The 18517-nt window shown below is 43.0% G+C and overlaps 1 protein-coding gene across 9 annotated transcripts in view; it reads right to left on the bottom strand.

The window, feature by feature from the left end:
- The window catches only part of KMO (kynurenine 3-monooxygenase), a 622272-nt gene that overhangs the window by 282297 nt on the left and 321458 nt on the right, over positions 1–18517 (bottom strand). For all 9 annotated transcript variants that reach the window (XM_056566897.1, XM_056566902.1, XM_056566899.1 and 6 more), the window contains one exon: positions 13113–13184. In XM_056566897.1, the coding sequence (XP_056422872.1) occupies positions 13113–13184 (72 nt within the window). The remainder of the gene's footprint in view (positions 1–13112; positions 13185–18517) is intronic.

The raw sequence follows: 18517 nt of genomic DNA, 5'->3' as shown, positions 1-18517 counted from the left end.
CTAGTGTACAGAATCAAATTACACTAGAACATCAAAGCAAATTAATGCTGCTCTGTACATTATACACATAGGCCAGCATTTATCATTGTAGGTGTAAGTGAAGCATTTATCATTGTAGGTGTAAGTGAAGCATTTTTCTACACCTTTTTTTGTGTGCTGGTAATGTGTAGGAGCACCAAATTTATTAAAATGTCACAGACCATTTTCTGAAAAGTCTGGGCTGGTGTAGTTTTAGAGACTTTTCAGTGGCTTTGCACCTTTTTTGCGCCTTTTCACAAAAAGACACAATTCATAAAACCCTTCCATATCATGTGTATTGCCAAAATCAGTGGATTGCAACTCAAAATCAGCAGAAATGTGTAAACCAAAAGGCGCAAAGAAGGCGCAAATTAACCCTGCTTGCACCTTTTTTGCGCCTTTTCTAGTTACAAAAAACTGTCTAAAGACAATGATAAATGTCAGCCATAATGAACTGGCTATCCTACAGAGCAAGTATAGCATTAGATTCAAAAGTAAAATAAGCAAACCAGTGCCAGATACCAGACGGGGATCAGACAGATGCAAGTATGAACAGATCACAACATGTGCCCCCACAGAGCCCCATGTGTTCCGTCGCTGTTCGGCAACTTCCTCAGGGGTAAAAATGCCCCCAAAAAAACGCCCATTCTGTGGCCAGATGTTAGCTGCAAGTCAATATGGAACTGAAAAATGCCATATCTACTTGGCGTTTTTCAGTTTGGCTAATTTTTTTAAATCCTTTTGGTGTTTTTCAGCTTGTGGGCTCAGTGGGTGATTTTTAAAAATGACCTCATGTTGAGATTATGGCATTTTTTTCTGGAAAATCCTAACATGTTTCTCCAATAGAAGTCTATGGGTGCAAATTTTTTTAAAATTCTTTTTTACTTTAATGGATATAGCTATTTTTATAGATTTCCATAGAGTACCATTAAAAAGAGTAAAATAATTGATACTGTAGGGATGCCTGAATTTGTAGGAAACAACATTTTTAATTTTTAAAATTAAAAAAATGTTTTTTATTGTAGAGCAGGGAACAATTTTTGTGAGCGTGCAGGGAACATAAAATGCAACACTTTACTTTTTTTTAGACCCATTTATTTAATTTTTTTGGGCATTTAGATGTGTTGGCCTGAATAACTGCGGGAGTTAGAGGAGAGCTGCAGAAGGGGACATCAGTGTTATGTATAATACAATTGATAATACAATAGGCCATTTCCCTATCGGTTTCCCTAATTTTATGAAAATCTGAACATTATCAGAGGTTTCCCATCAAAATTTTAAGATACTTCACATTGTCATTTGTGGAGGCAGAGAACAGTAATGGCCGGGACAATAATGTAATGTGTAATTGTGAAGGAACGATCAGTGGCGTTGCTAGGGTTGTTGTCACCCGGTGCACACACACACACAAGCCACTGGTGTAGCACATTGTGAAAAATTTCAGAAAAATAATAAAATATACCAGTTGACACAGAATGGGAAAGTTTTCAAAATTTAAAACGACAGCGCCCTGAATGGCTTAACACACCGTACCCTCTGAATATAATTCTACCACACACTGTAACCACTGAATATAATAATACCACACACTGTACCCACTGAATATAATACTACCACAAACTGTACCGACTGAATACTACCACACACTGTACCCTCTGAATATACTACCACATACTGTACATTCTGAATATAATACTACCACACACAGTACCCACTGAATATAATACTACCAAACACTGTACCCTTTGAATATAATACTACCACACACTGTACATTCTGAATAATACCAACACACACTGCACTCTCTGAATATAAACTTGCCACACCATACCCTCCAAAGAAAGTACTACCATACACTGCACTCTCTGAATATAATACTACCACATACACTGCACCCTCTGAATATAACCTTGCTGTACACCCCCCTGAATACAATACCACAACATTTTGTGGCTCATAAAAACCATACCACCTCAGAAATTCTGTTTAATATACACAATACCTCTGAAATGCAAAGCACTCTGTGCCCCTCATATATAGTAATAATGCCCCATCCTGTGCTCCACATATAAAATATAATAATTTCCCCTATGCCCCCAACATAATAATGCCCCCTGTCCTGTGCCCCCACATAATAATGCCCCCTGTCCTGTGCTCCCATATATAATAATTTATGCCCTGCCCTGCACACCCCACATAATAATAATGCCCTGTCCTGTTGGCACCACATAATGGCCCGTCCTGTGCCCCTCACATAAATTGCCCCATCATGTGCCCTTCACATATGTTGCTTTGTCATGCCCCTCACATATAATGCTCTCTGACATGTTCCACTCACATAATTCCCCAGTGACTCCCACATATAATGCCCCAGTGCCCACTCACATATAATGCCCCGTCATGTGCCCCACACATACAATGCCCCCTCATGTGCCCCTCACAAAATGCTCTGTGCCCCCTCACATGTAATGCCCCAGTGCCCCTCAAATATATTATCTCCTGTGCCCCCTCACATGTATTGTCCCTGTGCCCTCTCACATATAATGATCTGGTGACGGATTATGGGGGTGCTACTGCTGGGTGGGGGGTTGCTTGTGGATGAATGGGATGCTACTGCCAGGAGGATGGTGCTGCTGATGGATGATGGGGGTGCTACTGCATCCGCCCCTGGCACCATTCCCCCCCGTGCAGTAGCACCCCCATCAACCATCAGCAGCACCATCCTCCTGGCAGTAGCATCCCCAACATCCACCAGCATACCCGCCCCCAGCAGCAGCCCCCCATCATCCACCAGCTGATGCTATTACCACAGAGGGTAGGGGGAATGGGGCTGCGTTGCTGGTGGATGATGGGGTGCTACTGCTGGGGGAGGTTGCTGGTGGATGATGAGGGTGCTACTGCCAGGAGGGGGGGCAGCAACACCCCCCATTCCTCCTACCTACCTGTGGTAATAGCATAAGCTAGCACCCCTCATCATCTTTTAACTCTACAAAACAACCCCCGACAACCCCCCCCCCCCCCCCCCAGCACACCTTTTTGTCCCTGCCAGTAGCTTACCAGGGTCAGGCTCTGTTCCTGGCTGGCTGGTGGCTAGTTTGCAGACCGGTTGCTGCGCCAGCCTTCTTTGCTCCGACTGTTTTGAGGTGCACTGGTCCAGATCAGTGTGGATGGCGCATCACGTCAGCGCCGTCCTACTAGCTCCGCCCAATGCTGTTGACATCGCCTCACGCATATCCGAGATGTGCCGGTGTGAGGTGAGATTTCTGACCCCATGCAAAAACTGAACCACTCCTCCCCTCAGCTCTTTACCTCCACCCCTCAGCTCTACAAAGTTTTCCAAGGAAGTGTACGGGGGATTGAAGGGTTGATGCTGGAATCGCGCAGCAATCTAAGGACCGGGGGGGATGTGCAATGCTACTAGAATCTCACCACAATCTGAGGACAGGGGGAGGGGGGGTGAACTGGATGTTGGCTGTGTGCTGGTTGTTGGGGTGCCACTGAGCACTGGGGGGGGTGTGCTAGTGACTTGGTGTCACCCCATCAGCCTGGTATCATACGCCGCATTTTCTGTTCCCTGCCTGCTCAAAAAATTTGTCCCTGCTTTGAAGTACAAAAAAAAAATATTATTTGTTTCCTACAAATTCAGGCATCCCTTCTGCATATCTCCTATATTTTTTTTTAGTTTTTGGCACCCAGCTAAAAAAAAAAAAAAAAAAAAAGAGAACGCCTGCACTTTGCCTGCACTGCCAAAGGGGCAAAAATGCTATTTCCCCACAAATGTAAAAACTCCAGAAAAATGCCAAAATGCAGGGAAAATCAGTGGCAGTTTCTGTGGGGTTTTTTTCAACCTAAAAAAACACGCCAGAACAAAACCTCAGTGGAATTCTAGCCTTAGGGAACTTTCACACACAGCTTTCTTCTTATTGTGAGTCTGTGTACATTTTTCATGTACTGTAGTTTCTGTTTATTTTCCCCAATATAGATTACTACTGGGCATGTTGGAGGGTGTACTCTGTTGCTCTATCATTTGTAATAAACCCTCAGCAATATTACTTTGGTTTATCCTAACCCCTTAAGGACGCAGCTCATTTTCACCTTAAGGACGCAGGCTTTTTTTGCAAATCTGACCACTGTCACTTTAAGCATTAATAACTCTGGGATGCTTTACCTTTTCATTCTCATTCTGAGATTGTTTTTTCGTGACATATTCTACTTTCGTGGTAAAATTTCGTCAATACTTGCATAATTTCTTGGTGCAAAATTCCAAAATTTGATGAAAAATTTGAAAATGTAGCTTTTTTTTTTTTTTACTTTGAAACTCTCTGCTCTTAAGGAAAATGGACATCCCAAATAAATTATATATTGATTCACATATACAATATGTCTACTTTATGACTGCATCATAAAGTTGACAAGTTTTTCCTATGGAAGACATCAGAGGGCGTCAAAGTATAGCAGCAATTTTCCAATTTGTCACAAAATTTTCAAAATCAGAATTTTTCAGGGACCAGTTCAGTTTTGAAGTGGATTTGAGGGGCCTTCATATTAGAAATGACCCAAATGACCCCATTATAAAAACTGCACCCCTCAAAGTATTCAAAATAACATTCAGTAAGTGTGTTAACCCTTTAGGTGTGTGGTATCCCCGTACCGTATAGTATACCGTACCTTGTATGGTGGTCCCCAAAGCCAGAGTTACTACGTTCCGGTAGGGTCCTCCTTGTGGGATAGCCCCTAGTCACCTCTTCCTTCTTTAATTTTGTGATGTTTGTGTGTGTATATTTAATTGTGTATATAATGTCGCAGGACCTTTGGTCATGTGACTAATGTTAATTCTCTTAGGGTATGCTAAAGGACCTTCCTAGGTCACCTGTGTGGTCACATGTTTAGACCATAATCCCTTGTGTACAGTGACTGACAGATCGTAAGGACCAATGAGCTCAAGGCCAGCCGCTGCCCATATAAGGGAGCTGCCAGCCAATCCTCGATCTCTTGGGTTCCGGACTATCAGAGAGGAGAGATCCGTGCAACTTTCAAAGACAAGACCAGGCTGAAGCCTGACTATACTGCAACTTACCAAATCGTGAGTTGCAATACAACTCCCCGATAAAGTCTGCGTGACTGCTGGACCTAAAGTCAATCCCCTAAATCCAGCGGAACAGCGCATATAAATGTATGTATGTGAAGTGTTCTGTGGGTGCACTAGAGTGCTCAGAAGGGAAGGTGCGACAATGGGATTTTGAAAAGTGAGTTTTTCTGAAATGGTTTTTGGGGGGCATGTCACATTTAGGAAGCCCCTATGGTGCCAGAACAGCAAGAAAAAACCCACATGGCATACTATTTTGGAAACTACACCCCTCAGGGAACGTAACAAGGGGTCCAGTGAGCCTTAACACCCCACAGGTGTTTGACGACTTTTCGTTAAAGTTGGACGTGTAGATTAACTTTTTTTTCATTAAAATGCTGTATTTTTCCAACATTTTACATTTTTACAAAGAGGTAATAGGAGAAAATGTCTCCAAAATTTGTAACCCCATCTCTTCTGAGTATGGAAATACCGCATGTGTGGACGTCAAGTGTACTGCGGGCGCACTACAATGCTCAGAAGAGAGTGAGTCACATTTGGCTTTTGGAATGCACATTTGGCTGAAATGGTTTTTGGTGGTGTCACATTTAGGAAGCCCCTATTGTGCCAGAAAAGCAAAAAAAAAAAAAAAAAACAGGACCTCTCAGGAAACATAACAAGGGGTCCAGTGAGCCTTAACACCCCACAGGTGTTTGACAGACTTTTCATAAAATTTTTGATGTGTAAATAAAAACATTTTTTTTTTTCACTAAAATGCTGGTTTTCCCCCAAATTTTACATTTCTACAAGGGCTAATTGGAGAAAATGCCCCCCAAAATTTGTAAACCCATTTCTTCCATGTGTGGACCTTCAGTTAGGTTCTGTTACCTAACTCAGTATTTTCCAACCAGGGTTCCTCCAGCTGTTGCAAAACTACAACTCCCAGCATGTACTGATCACAGAAGGGCATGCTGGGGGATGTAGTTATGCAACAGCTGGAGGTATGCAACTACAACTCCCAGCATGCCGAGACAGCTGTTTGAAGATGCTGGGATTTGCAGTTTTGCAAAATCTGGAGGGCTACAGTTTAGAGACCACTGCACAGTGATCTCTAAACTGTGGCCCTCCAAATGTTGCAAAACTACAAATCCCAGCATGCCCAGACAGCAAACTGTTGTGTTGGTATGCTGGGAGTTGTCGTTTTGCAAGATCTGGAGGGCCACAGTTTAGAGACCACTGCACCGTGATCTCCAAACTGTAGACCTCTAAATCTTGCAAAACTACAAACTCCAGTATGCCCAAACGGCCTTCTGGGCATGCTGGGAGTTGTAGTTTTGCAACATCAGGAGGGCTAAGGTTTAGAGACCACTGTATAGTGGTCTCCAAACTTAAGCCCCCCCCCCCCCAGATGTTGTTAGGCAACTACTCACTGGCTTCCGTAGTCTTCACCAGGGAGCCGCACAAGGGAGCCGCACGTCATCGCCGCCCACCGCCACCAATCATGTAAGGGACCTCCACCGCCACCGGTCACGCTACAGTTCCCCCGTTCTGCCTGGATCACCGTCGGTGGGAAGAACAGGGGAACCAAACTTTAACCTCCCGGCCCCCAATCTTCTATTGGTCGTCGCTTCTTGACAATCAATAGCGGGGATAGGAGGGGTGGCACCCCTGCCACCTAACTCCTATCCCTTCAAGGGGACACCCCTGATCCCCCTGATTTTCCGGGTCACCAGACACTGGTGTGACCCAGATCGGCCGAAAATCGCCCGTCTGAATTGACCTGCGATTTCCGACATGGGGGGGGGGGGGGGGGGGGGAATATGCATGGGATGCCTGCTGATAGATATCAGCAGTCATCCCGGTCCGGTCCCTGACCGGCTATCGGCGGGGACCGGAATTCCCACGAGCGTATCCATACGCCCTACGTCCTTAAATGGGCACTCTCATTAAAACTAATTTTTGCTATTGCACTCCTTATGGTAAATAAAAAATATTTCTAAAATACATTGTTTTAAAAAAATGAAGTTTTCTATGTTTTATTTGTGCTTAAAAAAAGCTCAAGAGCACATTTCCCCCCATCTTATACACAGACTTTCCAAACACAGGAAACCAGGGCAACCAACAGCATATGGCAGTTAAGTGTGAGAGGAGCTATGATTGGATGAGGCTGGACACACCCCCTTCAGCACTCAAGGCTGCACTTTCTGTGTTTGGGCTTCAGTCCAAAGTCTGTGTATAAGATGGGTGAAAATGAGCTCTTGAGCTTTTTTCAAGCACAAATAAAACATAAAATAAATAAATACAATACAAAACTTCATTTTTTAAAACAAAGTATATTAAAAATATTTTTTATTTACCATAAGGAGTGCAGTAGCAAAATTTTGTTTTAATGAGAGTTACCCTTTAAGGATTCAGGATACAGGGCATATACATACGCCCTGTATCCTGAAGAGGTTAAAGATGCACTCTTTGTTAATTTAGACTATTTTATTTGTTTTATTCCTGTGACTGCATCAATGTTTATTATGAAAATTACTTGGCCATATTATCCACAGAAAATCCCGAACCACATAAAATCATCGTTTTTTTTTAACTGTAGTTTTTATTAAAGGGTTTAAATTTTTGTGCTACAAGGAAAGTACAATAACAGTAATGCAAGTGGTTACAAAATGCAAGAAAACCTGGAATGGGAGAAGCCAAAATACAGACAATTAAATAATATAGTATCCAGTATCAAACCAAGAGAAAGAAATAACGCAATACAATTACTAAAAGAACGGGTAGTGGCAAATGCAAAAGGCCCAGGACAGACAAAGAACACCACAACATAAAGCAATTCCACACAAAACACCAGGGAGGCAAAAAGAAGGGAAGGTCAAAATGAGAATAAGGGGGAACAAGGGAGGGCATTCAAGGGGGTTGACGATCAATAAAGTGATCCCATGGACCCCAAACAGACTGGAACAACGGGACAGTATTGTTAAGCGAGGCAGTTAATTACTCCAGGGATCGGATTTCACGCACCCGGGCCAGTAAACCATTCTGAGACGGTGGAAGCGTTCGCTTCCAGTATTTAGCTATCAGTGTTTTGGCAGCTAAAACAATATACTGGAACAATTCAAACAATCTTTTAGCCAGGGCATTATGGGACAGATGCAGGAGGTACACTAGAGGATCTAGGGGGCAGCAACTCCCATAATGGAGCTAATCAAAATATCACAGTTCTTAATGTGTCAGAACAGGATGTCAGTCCTAGGTTTTGACTTCCTGTGAACTACAGGATGACATCTTAACCTATCAGATGCCTCCCCTACCTTCCTAGCTTTGTCTGCTATTTCTGTAATCAGACTATACTGTAGTTATACACCATCCCTAAGGCTGTGTATACACATTGTCCCTCATTTACTAAAGTCCAACAGACTCTTTTTCTCAGTTATAGCTCCTGATTTTTGTCACAACGTCTGTGCGACTATTTATGCAACCAAATTTTATGCCGCACAACCGACACTTTAGAAACCACTCGTAGTGGGTTTTTTTCCACTCGGAATTGGACGTGTTTTATGCAAAAATGGGCGTTTTACCGACAATAACTAAAAAATACTCGGAGTACTTCCAAAATCACTCAAGAAAAAGTGTGAGTTTGCCTCACACAAAAACCGACAGCCAAGAGTTGTTTTATAACCTAAAAACATTTTGTACAGTTACACTTTTATGAATAAAATATTGAATGCTTTTGTGATAGTGAATGTTTATATATATTTTTTTCTTTTTAACACATTTGCAATATTAGGTTTAAATCAATTTAACACCCAAGCTGATAAACAAGGATTATTTTTGCAATGTTTGAAAAATTATAACATATGAACACTTTTGATTCATGAAAACATTTTTAAACAAACAAGTCTAAACCATTTTGACTCAACTAATTTCTTTAGCTCGGAGTTTATTGACTAGTGAGACACAAAAAAACGTGCGACAGAAAAATAACTGACATGTGCGACAGAATAGTAAATAAGCCTAAAAAAAAGACAAGTGATATTGAAAACACTCCAGAATAAACACTCCACTCTTAGTAAATGAGGGCCATTGCATCTTTTACTGTGATTTTGTGGTTTTTGCTTACTGGCCTGGCTTGGGTACATGGCAGCTGGCTGGACTGCCCAAACACTGAGGATACAGGTAGAAGGGGGGTGAACTACTATAGACAGAGGTGTGGTTCACAATCCTAAATCATACAAAGGTGTTACAAAACAGGAACCAGGGGATAAAGTCCAGTATTCAGGCAAAAGTCAGGAAAAACTAGCAGATTACTGTATTTAGGGATCTCTGTGCAGCTGTGCGGGAACTACACTCTCGTTCAGGCATCAGGCACCAGGTAGAACAGAGTTACATAGGCAGTGTCTGGCCAGAACGGAAATGCATTAGTGAGTGCACACTGGCTCTATAAGTTTCAGCCAGCGCATGGCCACTAGAGGGTAAAGCGGAACCTGCAGCAATGGCTGAAGCAGCAGGAGACAGTCCATAAAAAAGAGGCCATAAAGCACAGCAGACCCGTGGCACAGAAAATGTGTACTGATGCTGGTAAGATTAGGACACATGGCGGTGGTTGTCAACCAGCAATGTTACAAATAAAAATTAATAAATTATGCAAATTTGGTAAAAACGATTTACCATAATTTTAGAAAACCACAGGTCAAATCACTTTTGCCTGGCAATATTTTCTCTAATAATGCACTTTGAATAAGAAAACACATAAAGAGCAGAGCAAGGACATGCAGGGCACATCCACAGCATATTTCTGGCCAATTTCTACAGCAGAAGCGGACATTGTTGTTCGCCCGCAGAGCACTTTATATCCACATATGGGGTATTTCCATACTCAGAAGAAATTAGGTTAAATATTTTGGGGGGCTTTTTCTCCTATTACCCCTTGTGAAAAAAAAATTTGGGGTAACACCAGCATTTTAGTGAAAATTTTACGTTCAGAAATTTGTCAAACCCCTGTGGTGTGTAATGGCTAACTGCACCCCTTGTGACGTTCCTTGAGGGGTGTTTCACAAATAGTGTGCCATATGTTTTTTTTTTTTTTTTTTTGCTGTTCTGGCACCATAGGGGCTTCCTAAATGTGACATGCCCCCCAAAAACCATTTCAGAAAAACTCACTCTTCAAAATCCCATTGTCGCTCCTTCCGTTCTGAGCCCTCTACTGCACCCACAGAGCACTTAACATCCACATAATAGGTATTTTTCCTTACTTGAGAGAAATTGGTTTACAAATTTTAGGAAGATTTCTCTCCTTTTACTCAAAAATTCAAAAACTGGATCTACGAGAATTGGGTTTACAATAGTGTAAAAGAAGAAGATTTTGAATTTTCTCCTTCACTTTGCTGCAATTCCTTTGAAACACCGAAAGGGTTAACACACTTTCTGAATGTCATTTTGAATACTTTGAGGGGTGCAGTTTCTATACTGTGGTCCTCTGATGTCTTCCAAAACAAAAAAATTGTCAACTTTATAATGCAAACATAAAGTAGACATACAGTGACCCCCCCGACCTACGATGGCCCCGACATATGATGAAATCGACATACGATGGCCTCTCAGAGGCCATTGCATGTCGATGTCAGCATCGACATACGATGCTTTTTTATGTCGGGGCCATCGCATTAAGTGCTATCCGGCAGCGCCAAATGCTTAAGCTGCTGCCGGATAGCAGCTTAATGTTCCCCGTGTGGTGCGGTAAGTATTACTTACCCCTCCACGATGCTCCGGGGTGCCCTCCGAGTCCAGCGCTGGTCTTCCGGTGTCTTCTCGGCCCTCTCCGATGACGTCAATACGCTGCTGCGCACGTCATCCAATAGGAATGGCGTACGCAGCGGCGTAATGACGTCGCTACGTAGGCCCAGTAAGGACTTGCAGAAGGCAGAAGAGGACCGGAGAAGACAGCATAGGACTGGAGAAGACAGCGGAGAGCCGAGCAGAGGCCGGGGTCACCATCGGGAGCGGCGGGGACACCATCTCGAGCGCCGGGGACAGGTGAGTACAGCTTCCTATACTTTACATTGCACGAATCCCTCAACATACGATGGATTCGACAAACGATGGCTAGTTTGGAACGAATTACCATCGTATGTTGAGGGACCACTGTATTGTATATGTATAAATCAATATATAATTTGGGATGTCCATTTTCCTTATAAGCAGAGAGTTTCAAAGTTAAAAATGCCACATTTTTCATAAAATTTGGGAATTTTTTTTTTTACCAAGAAATGATGCAAGTATTGAGGAAAATTTACCACTAACATACAGTAGAATATGTCATGAAAAAACAATCTTGGAATCAGAATGAAAAGTAAAAGCATCCCAGAGTTGTTAATGCTTAAAGTGACAGTGGTCAGATGTGCAAAAATATATAAGCTATCTATACAAGTTTTATATAAGTTTTATTTTATTGGATTTTAATATTTTATCCACCATATATCTACTGGCACTGCTGCAAGGGCCCTGCAGGCAGATGCCATAGACATCATATACAAATAAATATATCATTGTTTAATCTATATTGTATCCTACAATTTTTATATATCCAACTGTGATATATTATACAATTTCTGTACATGCTTTCATCCATGAGCTTATAAAAGACCAGATTCGAGGAAAGTGCTCACCCCCCTTCTTCCATATATTCGCTCTCCAGGCCGCATAGGGTACGCGACCATACACATTATTACTCATCTGGCACATTAGAGTTTTTCAACTTGCTTTTGAGGTTTGAGCTACCTCTCCTTTTTATATTATTTGATTAAAGGTCTAAATAAAATGCATATACAGTTTATATATATATATACACACCGTATTTATCGGCGTATAACACGCATTTTTAAGGCAAAAATTTTTAGCCTAAAGTCTATCTGCGTGTTATACGCCAATAAGCCGCTGCAGTTCAATGATTTAAAGTGGGCGCTTTAAATCAATGAACTGCAGCGGCTTTTGCAGGTCCAGAGACCTGCCATCGCTGCCCGCTTCTCTGCCCCTGCCTATCCTGGGGTCCAGAGACTGCCAGCGCCACTGCCCCATTACCTCCCTAATCCCCCCGGTTTTTCTGACCCCGCACAAGCTCTCAGGAAAGGCAAGGGGAGAGAGGCCGTCGCTGCCCGCTTCTCTACCCCTGCCTTTCCTGGGGTCTAGAGCCCTGCTGCCGCTTCTCTCCCCCTGGCTATCGGCGCCGCTGCCCCATTGCCTCCCCCATCCCCGGTTTTATGATTACCTGTTGCCGGGGTCGGGTCCGCGCTGCTTCTGGCTCCGGTGTGGCGTCTATGCGTCGTTGCTATGCACTGCAAGGCGCAATGACGAGTCAAGCGACGTCACTTGTCATTGCGTAGCGCAGTGCATAGAAACGACGCACTGACGTCACACCGGAGCCAGAAGCAGCGCGGACCCGACCCCGGCAACAGGTAATCATAAAACCAGGGATGGGGGAGGCAATGTGGCAGCGGCACCGATAGCCAGGGGGAGAGAAGCGGCGGCAGCAGGGTTCTAGACCCCAGGAAAGGCAGGGGGAGAGAAGCGGGCAGCGATGGCCTCTCTCCCCCTGCCTTTCCTGGGGGCTTCTGCGGGGTCAGAAACAGTGTATCGGGGTATACACATGCACACACACGCACCCTCATTTTACCAAGGATATTTGGGTAAAAAACTTTTTTTACCCAAATATGTTTGGTAAAATGAGGGTGCGTGTTATAGGCTGGTGCGTGGTATACCCCGATAAATAAGGTATATTGCGTTTATTAGAAAAATCAACCCAAAAAATGCTGGTATAGTACAAAAAAAATCCCATAAAACTATGGAGGGAATTTTTCAAGGCTCACATAAAAGTCTTTCTGCCATATAAATGTTGGCAAATTTTTACGCAAGCCCCATTTTGCCACTGTATTGCTTCACACCAGTTTTCTGTTGTAAGCATTGATCCATTCCCTCCTATGTGTTCAGGCATCCTAGTTCCAACATTGAAACAGAAATATTGATATCTTACCAGGTTAGGTAATGCAATCATCATAAATGTATTTCTTGGCCATATGTGCAAATAGTTAGGTTCCATGGCAAACTGGAAAGTAAAGATACAAGAAAGTAATCATGTGACATAATAAGGGTGAGTTCACACAGGTTGGATTTGCTGTGAAAGAATTTTGCAGGGTGACAGGGTTAGTACAGTTTTGCACTTAATGGTTAGGATTTGTTGTCCATTTGTCTGCCCTACATTGTTCTACAGAAATTAGCCTTGTTTAAAATGTTTTGACTTTTTAAGCTAGTTTTCTGGACTCAAGCATTGATTGAAATTCCACCTATAAATCTGACTATTATGTATTGCATTATGCAGGCAGACAAATAAATACCAAAGACCTCACAATTTTGTGCAAATTTTCCCCACATAACTTTGCTTAACCCTTTAGGGACTCAGCATATATTCACCTTAAGGACTCAGCGTTTTTCCGTTTTTGCATTTTCATTTTTTTCCTCATCACCTTCTAAAAATCATAACGCTTTCAATTTTGCACATAAAATTCCAAATGATGGCTAATGTTTTGCGCCACCAATTCTAATTTGCAGTAACATTAGTCATTTTACCCAAAAATCCACGGCGAAACGGAAAAAAAACTTCATTGTGCGACAAAATTTGAAGAAAAAATGTAATTTTGTAACTTTTGGGGGCTTCCGTTTCTACGCAGTGCATTTTTCGGTATGAAAAACACCTTATATTTATTCTGTAGGCCCATACAGTTAAAATGATACTCTACTTGCTCTTCTGAGTGTTGCTGTGTAAGAGGGGGCGTGAAAGAGGAGTTACAAAAACTGTGATTATCTGTTGTGCGGAGTGAATCTGTGGAGTGGGTGCGACTGCCTATAGCCCACATTCATATTTTGGGTACGTTTTTCTCTTTTGCACATAGTGGGATAACTGTTAGAGTTTAAACACTCTTTTTCATTTTTTTTTTTTTTCTCTGTTCCACCTCTAGGGGGAGGAGGAGTAGATTGGGCACTGGTGTAAAAATCTTGGCTTGGGACTCTTATTGAGAGCTTGCTCTTCTGAGTGTTGTTGTGTAAGAGGGGGCGTGAAAGAGGAGTTACAAAAACAGGAGTTTGAAAACAGGAGGTTGAGATCGCTGTGAGTGTTAATTTCTGAACCCACAAGGTCTACAAAAAATTTAAAGTGTAATTTTGACTGTCTGTTTTTTCCTATACATTTGTGAAATCCCCATAACTAGATGGCCTCCATGTTGGAAAATGCAGTCCAATGTACATCCTGTTCAATGTATGCAATCCTTGAACAACAGTTTGAGTGTGCATATTGTTGTGCGAGATGTGTGCTAGTTGTCCATTTGGAAGCCCAGATCCTGCATCTAGAGGGGCGACTGGCAACAATGAGAAGCATTAACAACATGGAGAGGAGTCTCGTGCTCACTGAGCAGGCACTCTCGGGAATAGAGGTGGGGGAGGACAGTGGGACGGAGTTGCAGGACAGTCAGGCAGTTAGCTGGGTTACAGTTAGAAAGAGGGGTAGGGGAAAAAGTGTCAGGGAGGCTAGTCCTGAACTGGCACACCCCAACAAGTTTGCCCGCTTGGCAGATGAGGGGGATGCCATTACAGAGCTAGCAGAACTGCAGCAGGATACCGCCTCTGACCGCCAGGGGGGTGTCTGCTCCAGTAAGGAGGGAGGGAGGAGTACAGGGCAGGCCAGACAGGTACTAGTGGTGGGGGACTCAATTATTAGGGGGACAGACAGGGCAATCTGTCACAAAGACCGGGATCGCCGAACAGTGTGTTGTCTGCCTGGCGCACGAGTTCGGCACATCGCGGATCGGGTTGACAGGTTGCTGGGCGGGGCTGGAGAGGACCCAGCAGTCATGGTACATATTGGCACCAATGACAAAGTAAGAGGTAGGTGGAGTGTCCTTAAAAATGATTTCAGGGACTTAGGCCGCAAGCTTAAGGCAAGGACCTCCAAGGTAGTATTTTCTGAAATACTACCAGTACCACAAGCCACACCAGAGAGGCAGCGGGAGATCAGGGAGGTAAACAAGTGGCTCAGAAGCTGGTGTAGGAAGGAAGGGTTTGGGTTCATGGAGAACTGGGCTGACTTCGCTGTCGGTTACCGGCTCTACCGTAGGGACGGGCTGCACCTCAATGGGGAGGGTGCAGCTTTGCTTGGGGAGAAGATGGCTAGAAGGGTGGAGGAGTGTTTAAACTAGGGACTTGGGGGGAGGGAACCTACAGCAAAGAGGGGGAAGATAGTGTAGATAGAGAGGTGGGAATTATAAATGTACCTGGGGGTGGAGCGGAGGGAGGGGTTAGAATAGTTAATAGGAATAGGCTTCATAGGAAAATAAAACTTACACCCTTGAATCCCATTAACCCCAATAACATAAAGGATGGAAATGTAAAGTGTGTGTTCACAACTGCCAGAAGCCTAGCAAATAAAATGGGGGAGCTTGAGGCCTTGATACTGGAGGAACATATTGATATAGTTGGGGTCACTGAGACATGGCTGGACTCCTCGCATGACTGGGCTGTCAATCTGCAGGGGTTTACATTGTTTCGCAAGGATAGAATGAACAGAAAAGTGGGTGGAGTCTGTCTGTATGTAAGAAGTGGTATGAAAGTCAGTGTGAACGATGCCATAGTGTGTGATGATTTTGAGGAGGTGGAATCACTGTGGGTAGAATTACAAAAGGAGGGAAATACTGAAAAAATAATATTTGGGGTAATCTACAGACCCCCTAATATCACTGAAGAGATAGAAGTTCGGCTTCATAAACAAATAGAGAGGGCTGCCCGGGCAGGTACAGTGGTAATAATGGGAGATTTTAACTATCCAGATATAGATTGGGGTTCGGGGTTGGCTAAAACTACAAAGGGGCGACAATTCCTAAATTTATTGCAGGATAATTTTATGGGCCAGTTTGTGGAGGACCCAACAAGAAGTGATGCCTTGTTGAATCTGATCATTTCCAACAACGCAGAGCTGGTTGGTAATGTAACTGTGCGGGAAAACCTTGGCGACCACAATATAGTTACTTTTGACTTAAAATGTAGAAAACAAAGACAGGCGGGGAAGGCAAAAACATATAACTTTAAAAAGGCAAACTTCCCTGGGCTGAGGGCTGCACTACAGGACATAGACTGGGGGGAGGTGTTGTCAAATACTGATACAGAAGGTAAATGGGACATCTTTAAATCAACTCTAAATAACTATACATCTAAATATATACCAAAGGGAAACAAATATAAACGATTAAAACTAAATCCTACATGGCTGACACATGATGTTAAAAGAGCAATAAACAACAAAAAAATAGCCTTCAAAAAATACAAATCTGATGGGTCAGTGATAACATTTAAACAGTACAAAGAGCTTAATAAAATCTGTAAAAATGTAATAAAGACAGCAAAAATTCAAAACGAGAAACAGGTGGCCAAAGAAAGCAAAACTAATCCTAAATATTTTTTTAGATATATAAATGCAAAAAAACCAAGGACAGAGCATGTAGGACCCCTTAATAATGATAATGGGGTGGTTGTCACAGGCGATCAAGAGAAAGCGGAGCTACTGAATGGGTTCTTTAGTTCTGTATACACTATGGAAAAAGGAGCTGACATTGGCCAGGTCAGTGCTGGTAACACATCATATAATGTATTGAACTGGCTTAATGTAGAGATGGTACAAGGTAAGTTAAGTGATATAAATGTAAGCAAATCCCCAGGGCCGGATGGACTACACCCAAGAGTTCTTAGAGAGGTAAGTTCAGTAATATCTGTACCCCTGTTCATGATATTTAGAGATTCTCTGGTGTCTGGTATTGTGCCAAGGGACTGGCGCAAGGCGAATGTGGTGCCAATCTTCAAAAAGGGCTCTAGGTCTTCCCCAGGAAACTATAGACCGGTAAGTTTAACGTGCATTCTGGGTAAATTGTTTGAAGCACTTATAAGGGATTACATACAGGAATACATAGGAGATAATTGTATTATAAGTGATAGCCAGCATGGGTTTACTAAGGATAGAAGTTGTCAAACCAATCTAATTTGCTTTTATGAAGAGGTGAGTAGAAGCCTTGAAAGAGGAATGGCTGTGGATATAGTGTTTCTGGATTTTGCTAAAGCGTTTGATACTGTCCCTCATAGGAACTGGTCACAGCAGGAACAATTAACAGCTTTAAAACAGGATTAGATACATTCATGGAACAAAATAACATTAATGCTTATGAAGAAATATAAAATCCCATCCCTTCCCCAATATCGCGCCACACCTCTACCCCTTAATCCCCTGGTTGAACTTGATGGACATATGTCTTTTTTCGACCGTACTATGTAACTACTTATATAGGTTGGATATTGTCGTACTTCGGAAAAAAATCATAACTACATGCAGGAAAATTTCTATGTTAAAAATTCTCATTTTCTAACCCCTATAACTTTTTTATTTTTCCGCATACGGGCCGGTATGAGGGATAATTTTGCGCCGTGTTCTGAAGTTTTTATCGGTACCATTTTTGTATTGATCGGACTTTTTGATCGCTTTTTATTAATTTTTTCATGATATACAAAGTGTCAAAAAATACGCTATTTTGGACTTTGGAATTTTATTTGCGTGTACGCCATTGGCCGTGCAATTTAATTAATGATATATTTTTATAGTTCAGACATTTCCGCACACGGCAATACCACATATGTTTATTTTAATTAATTTTTTTGTTTTTATGGGAAAAGGGGGGTGATTCAAACTTTTATTAGGGAAGGGGTTAAATGACCTTTGTTAACTTTTTTTTCACTTTTTTTTTTTGCAGTGTTATAGCTCCCATAGGGACCTATAACACTGCACACACTGAACTCTTATGCTGATCCCTGCAAAGCCATAGCTTTGCATGGATCAGTGAGATAGGGGCTCGATTGCTCAAGCCTGCAGCCTCGGACGCTGCGGAGAGAGGTAAGGAGACAGGCGTGACCCCATTTTAAACACCGGTACCGGACTCAGGGTGTAGGCTTGCATTGAGGGGCGGAGCGTGATGTCACACACCGGCGCAGGCGTGACGTCACACGCCGCCCGCCCTGTAGTCGCCCGTAATCAGACCCGGAGCGAACACGCTCCGGGGACTGATTACAAACGGGGTGCCGCGTGCATGATCCCGGGGGTCCCCAGCGGCGGGACTCCCACGATCAGGCATCTTATCCCCTATCCTTTGGATAGGGGATAAGATGTTTAAGCACCGGAGAACCCCTTTAAGGCCCCAATGGGCTGCGTCCTTAAGGGGTTAAGGATCAGGGATGCAGGGCATATGCATACACCCTGCGTCCCCAAGAGGTTAAATGTGCATTTTCCTGGCCCTCCAGTATACCATGGACATACCCACAGACCCAATTTTAGTGCCTTATAACCCCTTAAGG

Source organism: Hyla sarda, chromosome 3, assembly GCF_029499605.1.
Source record: "Hyla sarda isolate aHylSar1 chromosome 3, aHylSar1.hap1, whole genome shotgun sequence".
Classification (NCBI taxonomy): Eukaryota; Metazoa; Chordata; class Amphibia; order Anura; family Hylidae; genus Hyla; species Hyla sarda.
Note: the sequence above shows the minus strand (reverse complement) of the source record. Positions and strands in the feature narration are given on the sequence as shown.